At 39.6% G+C, this 18242-nt stretch overlaps 2 protein-coding genes across 21 annotated transcripts in view; both read right to left on the reverse strand.

Annotated features, from left to right (window-relative positions):
• madd (MAP-kinase activating death domain) overlaps positions 1-3421 on the reverse strand; it is a 50760-nt gene extending 47339 nt beyond the window's left edge. For all 18 annotated transcript variants that reach the window (XM_013915742.1, XM_013915735.1, XM_013915740.1 and 15 more), the window contains exon 1: positions 3126-3421. The gene's annotated coding sequence lies outside the window, so the exon portion shown is untranslated. The remainder of the gene's footprint in view (positions 1-3125) is intronic.
• A 2508-nt stretch (positions 3422-5929) lies between these two features.
• nr1h3 (nuclear receptor subfamily 1, group H, member 3) lies at positions 5930-17234 on the reverse strand. Of its 3 annotated transcripts, XM_005752397.1 has the most exons (12): positions 17003-17234; positions 16159-16258; positions 14466-14682; positions 12403-12485; positions 11297-11539; positions 10515-10781; positions 10148-10353; positions 9837-10016; positions 8862-8961; positions 8319-8432; positions 7986-8080; positions 5930-7634 (listed from the first exon to the last, which is right to left on the reverse strand). In XM_005752397.1, exons 4-12 carry the CDS (start codon positions 12443-12445, stop codon positions 7488-7490), a joined length of 1395 nt encoding a protein of 464 aa, XP_005752454.1. In that variant the 5' UTR covers positions 12446-12485; positions 14466-14682; positions 16159-16258; positions 17003-17234; the 3' UTR covers positions 5930-7487. The 3 variants fall into 3 exon arrangements, with proteins under 3 accessions (XP_005752454.1, XP_005752452.1, XP_005752453.1); XM_005752395.1 differs by lacking the exon at positions 16159-16258; XM_005752396.1 differs by lacking the exons at positions 14466-14682; positions 16159-16258.
• Positions 17235-18242: the final 1008 nt, after the last annotated feature.

Consider the following 18242-nt stretch of genomic DNA (forward strand, 5'->3'; position numbering starts at 1 on the left):
AAAATAAACTTTTCAGCTCAAGCTTTAAAAGATAAATAAAATACATGGAACAACTTCTACAAGGTTGGATAGCGGCAACAGCATAAACCTTGTCACAGCAAAGAAAAACTACAAAATGGACAATTCAACAGGCCTATAGAGAATACAATGTAACAATTATCTCATGAAACCATCAGGAAAATGAACCTATGCACAGGTCTGGCAGCCTGAAAGCTTCCTGGTACAAAGCCAAAATGGCTGTTTTATGAAGCAGTAGCGCTGCAGGCAGACTCATCCAGCACAGAGATACTGGCTCACAACATTATTTTTAGATAAGGATGGCAGGACTGTGCCACTTCGCTGATTGTCTTTAATTACCGAGTGTGGTACTGATCCCCTTTTCCTATCTCTAAAAACCGGGAATAAAGAATTGTCACAACATTACAACAATCTTCAAAGGCTAGATAATGATGTACATTAACACAACAGATGAATCTCTTCAGAGTGGTCTGCAGGCAAGCAGTCACTTGTTATGTAAGCATGGAGAGGAGACAGATATGATTCATGGGCCTCCAACATGGTTAACATTTACTGCCAGTCACAGTAAACAGCAGTAAGTACAAACAGAGAATGCTACTGAAATCGATCAGGTCAGCAAGGCCGCATAAACAAGTAAGGGATAATGTGTAGATTAAGAAAGTATTATTCTTAGGAGGCGCATCTGTAACCGGAAGGTCGCCGGTTCGATCCCCGGGCTCTCTGTCCTGGTCGTTGTGTCCTTGGGCAAGGCACTTTACCCTACCGCCTACTGGTGTTGGCCAGAGGGGCCGATGGCGCGATATGGCAGCCTCGTTTCTGTCAGTCTGCCCCAGGGCAGCTGTGGCTACAACCATAGCTTGCCTCCACCAGTGTATGAATGCGAGAGTACAATAGTGGCATTGTAAAGCGCTTTGGGTGCCTTGAAAAACGCTATATAAATCCAATCCATTATTATTATTCAATGAGTTATCACTTTTAAATTATCATTTTATTGAACCAATACAGTGTACAGTGTTTAACAACTGGACCAGTATTGATATATTTTGGTCCCCTGCCGCTCATAACCTACAAGGAACGAGTGCTGCAACTTTAAAATGATTTATAGAAGATCGTAATATATGCTTGGTGACTGGCCATGTTTCTACATCTTGAAATTGTGGTCACAAAATGAAATAACCAACACGTTTATGGTGTTCAGTTATCTGTTTGACTGTAGGAAACTAACTATGTGCTAATAATTTGCATTGCAAGGTGTGACGAAGACTGGCTTCATTTGAATGAGGTTCCAGGTACCTTTTTTTTTTTTTTGATAAAATGGCAACGCTGAGTTCAATGTGCATTAAATAAAAAAAAAACAAGGACACTCATGCCTTGTTTTGATTTAACAACAAGTTACATACCAATATGTTTGTTTCACAATATCTTATAACCAAAGCTTAATTTCGTTATCACCCAGATAACCCCCCAGCCTAAAAGCTCCAGTGTATAATAAATTATATTTGTCCTCAGAAACCATTTGTGATTGGCCTATTTTTACATTTTTCCCCAGAGGCTTTGAGATTCAAATCAAATTTTACCCCATCATCAATCAAGAGGATATAGTCAAAGATCTGTAGCTAGTCTGTAATGCATTGGGTGAATTACATGTGACTGGGACACACTCCTTTCTCTGATAAAGTTCTGGTAAATGGAAAAGACAACCACTTATTGATTGGATCTAGTGTATGGACATTGATTGCACTGTTTAACTCACACTTTAACACAATTTCACATGCAAATAATCTTGTCATTATTAAGAATGAAGGCTAGCTATTCAGTTATGTTAAAACTTTATTCCTGAAGGTTTATAAACCCACCCAAAACAAATATGCCCAATGCTGACAGGAGACTTCGGGGATCTTTTTGCCGTTCACCTCAGCACCTCAAAGACAGACGGAAGGTGCCTGATTCCCTGAGCCAATCCATACCTGTCACCAGCAAGAAATACTGGCCTGCCTGTGGGACCACAATGTCCTTCATTTGCAATGCCTTTTACCACACTGTCATTCGCCCAAACGCTGAAATGTTGACATAACCAGAAACATCATATTAACACACGTTCACTGATTGTATTGCAAAAGCACAAAATAATCACGTGTCCTTAAAATTTTGGTTTAATATGATAGCTATTTTAACGGTGAAATCTACATAAAGCCTGGGTTTATTATCTCATTCACCTAAATGTCGTCATATCAATAAAGACATGCATGACAGCAAATAAAAAAGACCGTGTATAGTTATCCATTGAACATTATGTTCCAGTCACCCTCAAATCATCTTTATTAAAATATGTTGACGTATATCTTAAATTTCTGTACATATTAACATACTAAGTATCCACATGAAAAAAAAATACTTTCTCTTTCTTCGATGACGAAACCGTGCTAATGTTTTCACACGTTAACGTTAGTGCCCAACGTTTATGTCGCAAGCTAATGTGAACATTGTGTCAAATTATCCAACTGTTAAGCAATGCTTCAGGCGTGATGACGGACTTCACAATGGCACACTATTTCAACAGAAAACCGTCACGGGTTGCGAACCCTAACCCTAACCACATTGACATGCACAAATCCCGCATGACTAGCCTGTCTGGGTGTGTAGTCTAAATTTTACTGGAACAAGTTGAGATTAGCCATGGTGAGGACGTATGCCAAGAGGAAGGTAACATTAACAAACAGCACTTAGAAGAAATGTGATAAGGCAATGTCAGCGCCTCCCAGCTCAGATACAACCGTCCTTGGTGCACGGTGGTAGTGCTGTCATTTTTTTTTATATTATATATATGGATAAATATTTCAAACAGGCTGTCTGGCTTTGATTCGTCCTAAACATTAACGCCAAGGAAGCATCTTCTCACCCCTCCTCTGCTAGCCGTATGCTTTCCTACGTCACGAGTGGATTAGCTAGCAAGCTAGCTTGCGAGCTGCCTAGCTACCACCAGTACGTTAGTCTCACACACATTACACCTGTCAAACGTAACAAACGCAATGACACAGTTGAGAACACACGACACATATGCGCTGAATGCGTTCACAGAGGACAGGCGTTAATGGGAATAACCTTACCTACGTTAGCCGGTTAGCCGCTAATGCTCGCTGCCAAGCCAGCCAGCTGCCGATGACGGCCTGAATGGTGGGCGCTCTCCTCGGTCACGGCGGAGAGGCAGCGATGTTTGTCAGAATTCAGTCCTTCTTTTATCATTGAAAACATCGAGCGCGGACAACCGCTGAAAAGGTTAGCCACTCCGTTTGAGTGTCCCGGAACATAATAAATTATGCGAAATATGTGTCCGCCTGCCTGCTCAGTGAAACGTGTGGCTCGGTCAGTTACAACCTGCCTTCACAACATCCTCCTCCTCCTCCTCCTCCTCCTCCTCCCCATCATCATCAGCAGCACTAGAAGCCTGCAGGGAGTTCCGCATACTGAGAGGCCGACCTAACGGAAGCGACAAAACCCACCTAATGCTCCCAACTGGGGATCGTCACCATTGGTTCACTCTAAAAATCTATTTGTACCATTTTCCTGCGTTTTATCGCGCAGCAGGGACGCCGGGAGCCATTTGGGTCCCCGTATTTAGTTTTTGATAAGCCTACCACCCTTACATTATTTATAATTAACTAAAGTTAAAATGACCAAAAAGCTAACAAAAAGTGATTAAAAACAATCCAAATAAATTTTAACTGTATGAATTTTAGTAGGCTACTTGGTTTAACGCAATGATAAAGAAATTTAGTTGGGGGGTTTTTGTAAGTGAAATATGTGCTATATACCCCCAAAAGTTTCTTCAATCAGCCAACCTGATGACAGAGTACTTCATGCTGACAGTAGTGTTGAATAATCTGTCAGTAACCCGGGGCAATTAAAATGTCTCCAGATCATTCAAAAAGTGGAATTTGCATTTCAAAGCTCTGGCTTTGAACACTCAGCATGTGTTGCTGAGAATGAAAATGAAACGGTACATGTTGAACATCTCTATCAAAGATAGCATTAACCAAATTAATGGCTGGGTACATTCAGAGAGAAAAAAGCCATGAGGTCAGCAACATAAAAAGGCTTGAAGATCTGCTGAAGACAAACCAGAACTGCACTGAACGAGTCTCATCCACCTCTCAATCCATTACAATTAGCAGGTTATTCCTTGTAAAACAGCAAATGTGTGGATGAGCTAAGAACCTGAGATATCGGCAGCATTACCACAATATACATATACACAAAAATAGCTATTGCTCTTTGATTACAGTACGCACACTAGAAAATAATAATGAAGTTAATCATGTTCCCTCTGTGAATCGAAATGGTATACAACCAAGGGATAAGGTGGTAAATTAATAGTAATATTACAGAAGCTATTTTTAGGTCCTGCAAGCATCAAACCAAAACCCAAAATACAAAAATTCACATTTTGTTAAAAAGGGACCTAAAGGAAAGTTTTGCATAAGCATTTCACCGGTTTGGTTACACGCTCCTGCATCCGTTCTTGTCTTAACCTGCTCATTATTTTTTAATAAATAAAACACTATATCAGAGATTGATTATATGGATATCAACAAAATCCAAATCTATAACTAAATTTTAAGGATTGACATAGTACATGGTCAAAAATGCCAGGACACCACCATCTTTTCTGTGCCTACAGAATGAAAAAAAAATTGTCATAGCTAAAGTTTGCTTCCTGATGTTAGCTGCTGTTCCATTCTTCTTCTGGCAGGAACAAACCCTTATGGATGGTCTTTTGTTAGACGTTTCCCACAAGCAACTACTAAGTAAGAAAATCTGGTCACTAGGTTTTCCACAGCTATTCTAACATCTTAAGAGCACCCCACTGTAAGGAATGTGGCTGGACAAGCATTTGCATTTATTCAGCCAACCATTAAGTAACGTTTACTGTTTTTATCATTTTACACATTTTCTTAATGTTAGGCTGTGTGAGACATTTTAAAATCAGTTTTCATCCAGCTTGGTCAAAGATGCATGAACCAGGCTAAAGGATTGTATCATTAGATCATTTAATCCGCATGGTGAAACATAAAAGTCAAGTTGTCATAGAGGCCACATCATAGACGATGTCAAAGGCAAATACAAACTAGGGAGTTAATTCACCAATTAATTATTGTCATCACTATTTTTTTTAAACCACTAGAGTTGTCATTAATTTTGTATATCAATATATCATTTTCACACAAGACATCCTTACATCTCACAGGCAGGAAAGCAAAAAAAATAAAATTAAAAATAAAGTGGAAAATAATATTGTCAGTTTCGGGGTTCCCGATGCCGTGCATGGTGGTTCACAGGAACACTTTAATAAACAAAGCCAATTTTATTAAAAGCATGAGCTGAACATGGGAGAGATAATCAGTTTAAGCTAATATTATACAATACAGACATGTTGGTCAATATGGCGATAAAGTTTATAAAAAAAAAAAAAGGGGGTCAGTTTGGTTACACAATCCAAGCTTAACAACCAAAAATTCAAATAATTAAACATCAAGTCCACCAGCAAGTGCTTTTGGACAAAAATCTAATGTGCAATAAAGTGAATTTTGAAGAGTCTACTTGTGCCTGTGTGACATTTGTGTAGCAGGTGTAGATAATGTCCCATTTAACCAGCACGTTAGCAGTCTGATGGAATTTATTAGCTAAAAGGTCCCCAAAAACATGATTCTGGACGACCTCCCGGCTGAAATAATAGAAGTTGTTTGTTAGGGCAGAGCAAACTGCATTTTACATCTACAGTTATTGAGAAATCCAACCTTGACATCTTGTAATGGCTACAGAGGTAATTAAATTACTGTAAAACAGACTGCAAAGCCATTAAACTGTCCCAATTTTCAGCCGTCTTCACTCAACATAGGAAGAGAAAACAGACTTCACAATTATTGGCAGTCCTTTATCATCCATTATGCAGCATTTCAGTGTTACACCGCACAGGACAAGGCATGGAAAACACAGCAATAAGAAAAACATATATATCTCTAGTAAAGTAGTTCTTTCCTGTTGATTCCTGCTCCCTGTTAATAAAGATTTTGGTACATGTTTTTAGTGAGGTTTCCCAAAATCTGACCGGTTAAAGCTGTTGATGTTGAGTACCCATTCAAGGAAGATACTCACACTATTACAGACCTTTAGATCAAGTTAGCTTTCTAACTAGAAATTCAGCTTGACATTTATTGTCCTCCGTATTAGTTACATAGTAGATTATCAAAAATAAAATGTCACAAAACGTCTCCTTTTCTGCTCAAACATTTGACACACTTTTAAATGCTAGAGCGAAATCACAAAAGTACATTTCACTTACACAGTTACAAAGATGGTGTTAATCAAGCCAATACTTTTCATTTATTTGTGAATGCAACTTTGACAGAAAAGGGGCTTTCTCATTGGGGAAAACAAAAAAAGGCTCAGAGACATGGTAGATTGACTTTGCCAAACTGAAATTTCATCTTTCCTTACATCTTAAAGACAATACCGCCTGTATTTCAGGGTACCATTGCACTGAGTGATAAAACAAAACAAAACGCACCATTTCCTGTGAAGGGCCCAGCCTACTAGTCACCTGCAGAGTTGTACTTTCTTGTGCGTTAGCATGTGATTGTACAATCTTGAGGATAAGCTTTGCATTTTTTATTTTTAATGTAAACAAATATACAATTTACACTAACTGTAATGGGCTTCTACAAACGACCAAAAAGGTCCCTTATTCATCTGGAAAAACTAAAGTAAATCTATTAAACTAATAGATATTAAAGAAGCCTCCAGTTCTCAGAGGTCTACTTCACATTACCTGAGCAACTACACCAGCCTTTAACTTTTGTACTTACTCCAAAGGGAACAAAAATCTATTTGCTGCCATATTAAAATGCATATTACGTATCAACCAAATGGCCTATATTTTAACCTAATGTCAATAAAGTGAAAAGCTGTCATGGGTCTGATTATGCCCATCTTTTCCCCGTTCTATTGCACAAATGCAAATATCACCATTTTAACTGAATGTGTGACTGTAATCCTGACGTTTCAAACAGCCACAGCCAAGACCTGCTCAGTTCCTGTTGATTATTATTGTTAGAGGAAAAGGATAAAAACCGCACTAGAGATTGACAAAACGTTCAACAAATATTAAATCAGAGATAACTGGCTAAAGAGCCGAATGCTGGTATTTAACCACAATCACGTCAGTATCTACATGGAAGAAAAAAAAAAAAAAAAAAAGCAAGGTTCAAAGAAAAGTAGGCGTTCATGTTCCTCTTAGGAACACAAAGCCATATAGCAGTCTGAGAGCAAAGGGCAGCGTTGCTCTCCCTTCCCCATGAAAAAGAAAACAACCAGTCCTTGACAAGATCGTCAGAAAGGAGTCAGTGATCTTGCTGGATGCAATGTCTGTCTCAGGCTTAACAAAGCCACGGAGTGTGACATCAGGTTTGCAGTCACTCATTGACGTCCCAGATTTCAGATAGTAGTGGGGGAAGCTTCTTGTCCTGGAGGCGAAGGGCAAAAACCTGCTCCGAGTGGACGCTGCTTAGTGTACGAAGGCTCACCAGCTTCATCAGCATGCGGGGGAACATCAAGTGATCCTAAGGAAGTTCATTTAAAAATAAATGAATAGTTTCCAAAGCGCCTTTCAAACACAATCACTTCACAATATGTGTGTGAAAACACACAAATACCTATTATCAACTCAGCTGATAATGTATAATTGTTGCTGTTTTTAGATAACAATATGTGGTCTACATTTGATTCCTTTCACCACTCAGCTTTATCTAGCACACAACTGCTCTTCTAACAGTTCAAACCCCCTACAAGTCTCAACAATACAATATGACCTTAGTCATGACCTAATGTGCTTGTTGTGATGATGACAGCCTGATTATACTGACGTTCAGTCTGTAACAAAAGAAAAAGCTACAGATATATCTGGTGCTTACATTTGGTCTCTTAATCATGATATAAGAGCGCAGTGCATCCACATAGGGCTGTTGCAGCCGCTCCACCAGATCATGATCTTGCACATTTGGCCGATCTGAAAGCAAATACACACACACACACACACACACACACACATTAATCTCTCCTGTTTGTTTATGGAGAAAAAAAAAAAAAAGATCTATTTTGGTAAAATGCAAAGAAAGCCTTCTGAGGGGAAAAATGCTCAATCTGCAAATGCAACCAGTTCATTTCTCCCAAAGAACTAAAAAGGGAAGGATTAGTTCTCAAAGCATTTTCACTATGAGAAGGGTGTGTAGCTTATAAATTCTGACCCGCAGAAAAGATGTTGATAGCAATGAGCAGAGCATATTCGGCCTCGTCCAGGTGCAGGTCATTCATTCCTTTTGAAAACTCAAAGATGGGGTTGATGAACTCAAACTGAAGCCCTGAGGAGGTAAGAGTGGAGAGAGGAGGGAGGAAATGAAATGTCATGTTACAAATAGAAACGCACTGCAGCTGCACGCTGTGGATTTGAGCATTTTCACAGTAAGGGAACATATGAAAACATATTTTCTATACATCTCTGTAATCTTTGACTTTCTGCTAGAAGGCACACGATACAACCATTAAAGCATTAGATGCAATTAAAGCAGAGTTTTTAATCATTACTGATGGGACTGGTGCAATAAGGTGAATGCAGGGACTGGCGTACATGTGCTGAATTTTGTATATATTATTTCTCCTTTTTAACACTATAAGTACTGCACTTAAATTTTTGTCATCATAAAAACATTTTGATTCTGACAGATGAAATGCACACACTGTGGTTAAGTAATAAAAACAATTATTTGGTAGGTAGAAATGAACAAATGAACCTGCTTTGGCGAAATCCTCCTTATTGTAACTGAAGTCCTTCAGAAATGTAATGCTGTCAATGGCAGGATTGTATCGCCGAGACGTCTCAAGCAGCATAATCTGAGAAAGACAAAAAAAACCCATATTTTTTTGTCTTTCAACTACACCAGCCTTTAACTTTTGTACTTACTCAAAAGGGAACACAAACTATTTGTTACAATGAAAATGTAACAGTCAGTTTGTACACTACAGATTCACAGTTATTAATCAAAAGCAGAAGCAAATTTGCTCAGAATATGTATCTTATGAGTCATTATTTGCTCTTCTTTCTAAACTAAATTTCCTTTGTTAAGTATTTTGGGTTTGCTCATCATAAGCAATGTTAAAGTATACTGTAGTCATCCTTGGATACTATTAATTGTTTTCACTACAGAGCTTTCCTTTCAGAAATATACTGATCATATTACTATTTCCGAGCACTGGGCTCTGTTGAGGGTTTGTTACTGCCACAGAAAAACAAATACTAGATCAGAAGGCTTATAAGACCGTCGGCTGCAACAATTTCTAGTAACACTGAAAACAGCTAAACCGAAAGATCAGCAGAATTTTTTTCTGACGCGTTTGATTCTCACTGGAGTAACTTGGAGTTTGCTTGCTTGATACTTAACAGTTAAAATTTGAGACTTGCACTTGTGTTTACTCCCACCTCTGAATCACAGAGTACTTGCCAAAATAAAATGAAAATGCTAAAGTATTTTTAGTATGTTTAGAGTTTGGTTGTGGATTATTCACAGAGGCAAGACAACAAGGTAGCTATTCTTAGAGGGGCCGAGTTAAAAATCAAGCAATGGACAGCCAATCCAAAGAAAATGGGCTCATAATGAGGCATCTTAAATCTTTTCATAAAAGGGCCAGTAAAAGATAGAAACCATTCCCCCCCCTCTAGTTAGTGTAATGGGTACAATTTAACAAAAGTCACATTTCTAGCAACAGACCTCAATAGTAGATGTCTTCAGTAGAGCAATCTGGTCTTCTCTTGTGAGCTCAAGGAAACCAGGAAGCTGCTTAGCAAAATCCACAATCTCTTGGACTGACATGATTGCCAGCTCAGTGAAGTGAGCGAACCGCTGCTGCCGCACTTCTCGATTCTGCAAATCCTGACTCTGTGGCCAAGGCTGGAATACATTAACAGTAAATATACAGTAGTGAGATAAATCTGACTCTGAGACAAACCCGCCTCAGCATTTGAGACACTGTCTCTATAGCTGCTGCCATTTCAGCTCCAACTCCCCTCTGAAGCACTTACCGTCACTTTTGGTCGGTCAAGGAAAGACCTCTTGTTGCATTGCTTCTGCATAGCCACCAGCTTCTGAATCATCTCCTGCTGCTGTGGATCCAGTGTGGCTGCTTCCTGAGGAGGGGTGGGTGTGACCACCGTGGACGTGCGGGCCGTTTCCTCCTCCTGCTGCTTCTTCAGCTTTTTCAGTCTAATTTGCTCCTCAGAAAGCACACCTACAGGTCAAAAGAGGATGCACATCCTAAAGCTCAAGCTAATTAAAGAGTTTCTTTTCATTGTCACGACTTGCACTCTGGCTAGAAACCCACATGCCAACATTGCATGTGGGTTTGCAAGTTTTCTTCATCTCTGATTCATTTGGCGTACAGACACTCACACTGCTCCAGCATCCCCGCCTCCCGACACTTGCGCAGGCGGCACTGCTGACACTTGCGGCGCATGTACATGTCCATTTCGCAACGACCATTGTTTTTGCAGGAGTACTGGGCACTTTTAATGACGCTGCGCCGAAAGAAGCCCTTGCAGCCCTCACAGCTCAACACGTTGTAGTGGAAACCAGAGGCCTTGTCGCCACAGACACTGCACACCTCGTTGCCCAGCATCTTTGGAGCAGGCCCCTTCTTTCTTTTCACTGGCTGACCATCTACACACAAATGAAAGAGATATGACACCAATGTGAACTCAAGAAAATGATCTGGGTTTAGTTAAGATAGTTTCTCAGAAGCAGTCTGTTATGTATGCTCCTTTCAAGAAACAAGGGTTACTTCTAGGTCTTGTATCTAAACCAAAATAGAACAGAATAAACACACTCAACGTTACTGACTCATCATAAAGGTCAAACTATAGAATAAGCATGTCTAACATCAAGAGATCAGAAGGAAATAATACTGGTTATACTGGTCTGTGGAAGTTGTCACTCCACTTGCAGTACAAACAGCCATAACTGAGATGGGCAAGTTTAGTCATGCCTTTTTCTAATTTTTGTATTTAACAACTAGGTCCTGTTTTCCACTCAACTATTTACAATAGTGACAAATACAAAGACACTGTTTTCCTACCCTCCAATTCTTAATAACCAACTCACAGAAGAGCATTGTTTTCATTTAAAAACAATGTATTTAATGCAGGTTTGCTGAAACAAACTTTTAAAACATGCACCTGTGCTTGCAGATGTGTCACCTGCAGCTGGATCCAGCTTAATGTCATTTGGTTCTACTGGCAGAGGGCTGCTCATCTCAGCCAGCGAGGGGCCATTATGAGGGGGGACGGGGAAATCGTCTGGGTGGGAGAGGTCAGTCAGTGACAGCAGGCCATCATGCTTCATTGTGGTACTTCCACTGCTTTCCTCAACCATGCAGTCCAGCTGCAGCTCAGAGGCCCCATCAAACACCTTACTCTCATCTGAGAGAGACGAGACAAACACAGCGAAAACAATAATCATCGTCCAAGGCCGTTCCACTCATCTTTATCTTTATTTTGACAGTTGTCTGACATAAACAGCCATGTTCACAAAAACATATACAACATGATGCAGCAATCACAGATTCAACGGTAAATTATGAGCTGGTGAGAAAGGGCCAATGTATTCTGTGCTGCGTTTAAAAGGGCATGTTGGACCATTTGCTACGGGAGAGGATAAAGGAAGCTAACAGCACTTCCTAAGCCAAAAGCTTTTCACTTGAACTGCAAACTCTGGGTGTGTCTGAGATGTCACAACTAAAAAGTTCTGAAATCAATGTGTCTCTGCCCCTTTCTCGCTGTCACTCGAGTTATTTTTGATCTAACACTAGCTTGGAAGTTTTTATTGCAATTAAAATAACTTAATTACACATCACCTGTCTTTTGGCAGCTCATCTCCATATGTGACACACATGTGTATGAGGTGAGAGCAGGGAAAGGCTGTAAATGGCTGAGGTATGCAGCAAAAACTTCCATAGTAAGCTTAAATAAGACTAGTTAAAATAAAAGATAAGCCACATAAATAGATAAATTACTTATTATTTCACTAAATTATTTTAGTATTATTTGTTGAGAAATGCACAAACTGCATTTATTATAAAGTAGGATATTTCTTTTAGGGCTCTCTCCCCACTAAAATAAAAAGATAATACAATATAAAAAACATCTTTTATACCCACTCTTGGAATGTAAAGCAAGTACTTCATATACTTCATGGCATAATCTAACAATGACACGTATTGGAAGAATTGGCTCCTGCTCAGGTAAATCTCTCACTTTGGACTGACAGAGATCGTTCCTCTTACCATGACCAACATCTGGGATATCAGTCACAGACAGCGTGGACATCTTCTGCACAGCAGCTTGTCATTACGAAATCAACACGTACCTGCGAAATGAAAACAACAGGACATTATGCTAAAAGTTACTATCACTACAAAATGCTCTGAAGCAAAGTTTTTCCTTGGATCCTACCCGTAAATATGGGTAAGATCCCCCTTGGACTGACAAAGACAGCTTAAGGGTCTCAATGCAGGTTAAAAGCAAAAAAAAGACAGTTTAGTCTGTTCTGATGACAGACTTTAATTTCAGGAAATGTATTGTCTTCTTTAAATATACAGTCTGCACAACCCATGTAGTCAGCTGTTGTGGCTACAAAGCATTTCTAAAAAGAGAGTTTCACAGACAACATGTTAGCAACCACCTGAGACATACTCAAGTGTGGGTGACTCTGGTAGAGCTATGCCACAGAGTTACAAAACAGTCAAGTGTGAGAAACACACTTAGTTCTCTTGAAACCTCTTGGTTGGGTGTGTAATTAAGAAAATAAGGATGTGGTTTGAAGATATCGATGACAAGTGGATTATTATGCTGTTACGCAGCATAACACAGTTCTTAGAAAGAATTAAAATAGATCAAGGCTTGTAGTTCTGGCCACTCGGAGCCTGGCTATAAAGATGTGCATACAGCAAAGCCAACTGGATGTAAAAGCAGAAATGAAAGCATGTCATGTGCCACATATGGATACATTTCAGGAAACTGAATCAGCAGGAGGCTATTTGGCTGTTCTTAACCAGCCTACAAGAAACAAGCAAGTTTGGAAATGAGGGCCGAGTTATTTTTGTGACAAATAAAAACGATAATGTTCAAACTTTCTGACATCTTTGTCACACGGCATGATAGAGAACTGTATTCTGTCTGCACATCTAATGCAGTTCATTATTCAAACCTACAATTAAAAAAATTATTATAATCCTTTTCTGGAAATGTTTTTAAAGCAACTACGGTCACTCTTGGTTCACTTCAGAGGCTGTAGCTGATGACAATTTGAACTTTACTGCCTTACATTTAGGGATGCTTCTGATATTTAGTCTACCCCCCCAACACAAATGTAGTGCATAAACTAACCAATTAGTAAACAATGAATTACTCGACAACTTAAACGACTTTATTTGATGTAATATGCTCAGTGACTGGAATAAAGACTGTAAAGGTCTACTATAGCCAGAAAGTGATGAGCATAAAAGACATAGGCATCAAATTTATGGAAACTCATGGTATGCCAATTGGTGCAGGTCCTTTCTGTGGCATTGCAACCTCAAAAACTGGTTACTCTGCAAAGCACCTGCTTCATAAATGGTGATAAGGACTCGGCAACCACTCCTGCAAGATTTCATAACATAAAAAAACCCCACATACAGGTAGGTGTTCTAGTTGGTATAACTATGTAGTAACATCCGTACTTATCAGTGTAACAGTAGTACTTTTCCATACAAGTATCATAAAGCCTTTCTGTGCATTTTAAAGTTCCCCATGTTTCCAACAAGATAAAGAAAGACAGAGAAAAGAGAATGAAACTGTGAATATATGTGACTGAAATTACATAACTCTGCTGGGGTTATGCCAGTTCAAAAATTAAAGGGAAAGCCGGTAATAAAATGAAACAAAGAACACAGCTACTATGGCAGTAATGTTCCTAGTCTCACTGATAAGCTTTTACATACCCAAAGAAACCAGTAAAATCTTATTGTTCCTAACAGTTAAGCTAAACGATAATGAACACAAAACTTCTGTTGGCATAAAGAGGCTTTGGTAACATTTCCATGATAGCATTTGTGATTGTTACACCATGTTGGCTAATGGCACTAAAATGAGGCTATGTATGAATAATATCAAGTTTGCCTTTCAAAGCATGCTGGCAATTTCTAACATTTACTTTTTGGAACTTAACAATTTCCTCACTGAAAATGCAGCTTTGGTTTGATGGTAAAGAAAAACAAGGTCAACGACACTTTGACTCAAAGCTCTTATCAGCTAGAATTGAACTGCGAGACCGACTGTGACAGGCACAGCGGTGGAATGACCTTACCTCAGAATCTGGTGTCTTATTTATCGCCTATCCATCTTTCCCATTACAGTCCACAACCTCAGCCTGCTGATATCTCTGCGGTGATGCTAAGGACTAGCTCGCCTGATGATCCTTAAAAGGATGCCAAAACCCCTGTGACTTGTTGGGCAGAAGTTTAATGACTTGATATCTCGAAGAGGGCAAGTACGAAAGAAGACAAGTCCCTTTCTACAATGCCCTATGGGAGACAGGAGGGAAAACACACAGAGAGACGGGGAGGAGGGAGGGAGGTGAAAGAGGGAACACCATAGGTTACTATTGGTCATTTGCACAGCTCTTAAATCCACACAGGGTTGTGGTGTTCGATTCTTTTTCTCCAAGTATTAGAGCCACCCATTTTCAATCTTTACAAGGTTCTTACTCCATTTTTCTCCAGTTCTGTCAAAACATAGCATCTACTTGTCCTCTCTGTCACCACTCTAAACCTTCCTCACAAAAATGCCACACAGCTTATTAGAAAAAAAAATTTTCTAACATATAACAGTGAATTATCACTCATCCATATATTTTCTTCCACTTATCCAATTCAGGATCATTTCATTAAGGACAAAAAAGCCTAACCTGGGGGTTTGAGGTTTGAAACGAATGATATTCAGAATATGTTGATTATGATGTGTTATTCTGGTCATACAAGTCTAAGCTTAGTTGATTTACTAGTTAAAATGTACGATGATCGAGGGCATCGTGGTCTCCTGCATGAATTAACAGTCTTTTGCTATAACAATTCCTATCTGCATGTGACCTTAAGTCATCCCCGCTCTCGTCTCGCAGATAAAGTCCAATGTCCCCTGCAACTTATCAGTCAGTCACCTTTGACCATGTTTTCACAGACTGTTGGAAATTAAATGAGAGCACCAACAAACAAACACAAAAGAAACTAAGAATTGATGCAAATCTAAAATCGCCCATCAATAATAACTTAAATGCAGTTCTTATAATGATTTGTACCTGGTTTGGTCATCATAATCTTTTATAGTTGATGATCAATCTAGAGTCAGTATTATAAAATACAGAGAAAAAAAAAGAGAAAGGACCTGTTCTCCATTTACACTCCAGCAAGTCAAACATCAGTCTGCTCTTTAATAAACAATTTGAGGCCAAATAAAATCGATGGGCGTCAAAATTAGGCTTTTATAAAAAACTTGTGAGATTATTTAGCAACTAGTATTTTTGCATGTGCCAGTCAGATAACTAAATAGTAGAAATTTAGAAAACAAATTGTTCATTTGGTCATATTTAAGTTTAAAACCCCTAATAAAAATGTCCGTGTTCATTATGGGCTTTCTGAGTCTTCAGTGATTGTGAACTGGTAAGTAATATGCAAACAAAGCTGCTGAGAAAGATTCAAATTACTGCGCGTGTCAGCAGCCAGAGTGGCGGGGAAGACTGAATGTGAGAAAACACGGCGTGAGAAGGTGCGAATCCAGTGTCCGAAGACAGCATGACTACAACTGGGAAACATCGCTTTCTCAGAGTAACAACGGATGCAACTCTCTACGGTAAAGCAGAAACGGATTACTGCACTCAGCAACATCTTGGTGTGAAAGGAAAGAGTCAGTGCTTTCAGGGATCACAGATTCCACAACCAATCAATGTTCCCAGACAAACACACGCACACAATGTGGTGGAAGGAGAATAGAAGAAGTGTATTCACTTGCAGATCCACCCAGATGTTTTCACTTCTTTAGCCTCCATACTTCTCTTCTGAGTAATCTTTGGTGGAGCCGTGTTGGGAATTAAGTCAGGTCACCGAACTAAAAGATATGATAAATTTGTGATAAAGATATGATAAAGATATGATAAAGATATGATCCACCCCGCCGAGATAGCAGGTGCAACAGATGTCACCTCTGCACACAGCACTTGTCAGGAAAAACAAGTGAAACCACCTCTACGGGTGGGGCAGGTGCATCAAAGGGTTTTCACACTGAAAACAAGCACATATGAGGGAGTAAACAGCCTGCCTGGCTCGTCAAGCTAAAGTAGCTTTAGTAGTAGTACCATTAGTTTTTTCGCCCTTTGCAACCATAGTAGGAGCCCTTGAAAGCGCAAGCGAAAACTCTTAACACGTATGACAAGTATTGTTTTGACAGTACCGGTATACTGTGATGTGGCCGTTTTGACCGCAGATTTGCTGCTAACATTAGCTTAGTTAGTTAGTTAGTTAACTAAGCTTAATGCCACTTAAGTAGTAACAAACAAACGCACACAGCTAGCCTCAAGTTTGGCTTGTAAACATCAGCCAGCTTACATCGACATACGTTAAACGGTAAACATGCCATCAACACTGCTATTCAAGCAAAACAACCAGGTGTTTAGGTGAGATTAGCTTCTTGGTCGAGCCGCACAAGGCCAGTATCGTTAACGTTAGCCGAGAAGCCCCGCACACCAAACGAACTTCTTATAAACAAGTTTAACTTAGCTAGCTTGGCTAAGTTAACGTCTCTGGGTCAATAAAAACGTTCAGAAATGACACAGAGCTGCGTTTTTAGACTCACCGAGGACTTAAGGACTTTGGGGCTGCTTGTTAGTTGGGCTACTGCGTCCGTGTGCGATTCCTGGCAAGGGCTTTAACAACATAAGCTAACATGTTAGCTCGCTAGCCAGCATCGTTCTATCATGTGATCCAGCGGCCCCGGGGAGCTCCGGCTGCGGCTGTCGCAGCAGGAAGCAGGTTTCATCAGGCAGAGGGGGCCGGGGCCGGGGGCTTCTCTATTCCGGATTTGGTCTTGCAGGAGCGGAAAGCCGCAGCACATTTATCGGCCACAGGGCCCACTTGTTTAGAATTATAGCCTTTTAGAACACAGACTTTTTAAAATATATATACATTTAATTGAGGCCCTATTTATTTATTTACATACAGAAAAAAAAGTCGTTTAAATTATACTTAAATAATATTCAGTCTCCCCTTTTTCCTTTTTCATTTTTTTGTGCTTTAGGAATTTATTCATGATTTCATAATCAACTAAAATGAAATGAAATTGTTTAATTTGGACCCTCTATATGACACCGATAAATTATTGTAATAATGTAAGATGCGCCTTGGTTGATGATGCTGCAAACTGTGAGAAATTTACAGGGAACCTAATAACAGAAGGACTGCAGCAAGTGTGAACGGGGAGGTTTATAACATGGTAATAAGCTCTGATATGACGTATGGTTTGGAGATGGTAGTGCTCACAAAAAGACAGGAGGCCGAGCTGAAGATGTTCAGATTTTCACTGGGAGTGACCAGAATGGATGAGATTAGAAATGAGAGGGACAGCTCAGGTTGAGCAGTTTGGAGAGAAAGTTAGAGAGGCTGAGATGGTTTTGATATATCAGAGGAGGTATGGTGGAAATGTTGAACAAAGGATGCTGAATATGAAGCTACCGGGCAGAATTGAAAGAAAAAACCACAATGAAGATTCATGGATTTAGTGAAAGAGGACATCAGAAAGTTGGTGTGACAGAGGAGGATAGCTAGAGGGTGAGATGGAGGCAGATGACCTCTAAAGGGAGCAGCTGAAGGGTAGAGAAGAAGATGAATTTGTAGAGGGAACCTGGTGTTTGTATTGGTTGCTGCTGTAATTTATAGTCCATCTTTATACCGTATGTACCTGCTTATACATGTGTAAGACTCTGAGAAAATATGGGGTCTATTCCTGTACATTTTACAGAAATTGAATGGATCACAGACTTTATACATACTTCTATTTTCCCTTTCTTATTACACTTTCTTTTCCATAATCCAACACA

Source organism: Pundamilia nyererei, unplaced genomic scaffold (genome assembly GCF_000239375.1).
Source record: "Pundamilia nyererei isolate P.nyererei 1_Seehausen unplaced genomic scaffold, PunNye1.0 scaffold00356, whole genome shotgun sequence".
Classification (NCBI taxonomy): domain Eukaryota; kingdom Metazoa; phylum Chordata; class Actinopteri; order Cichliformes; family Cichlidae; genus Pundamilia; species Pundamilia nyererei.

Excerpts from the sequence above, each read along its gene's own strand:
- nr1h3 (XM_005752396.1), bottom strand. The coding sequence starts at position 12,445 with ATGTCCACGCTGTCTGTGACTGATATCCCAGATGTTGGTCATG. Across the intron at positions 11,540-12,402 it reads TATCCCAGATGTTGGTCATG|ATGAGAGTAAGGTGTTTGAT; the intron begins GTAAGAGGAACG and ends CGTCTCTCTCAG. Across the intron at positions 7,635-7,985 it reads TCATGATTAAGAGACCAAAT|GATCACTTGATGTTCCCCCG; the intron begins GTAAGCACCAGA and ends GAACTTCCTTAG.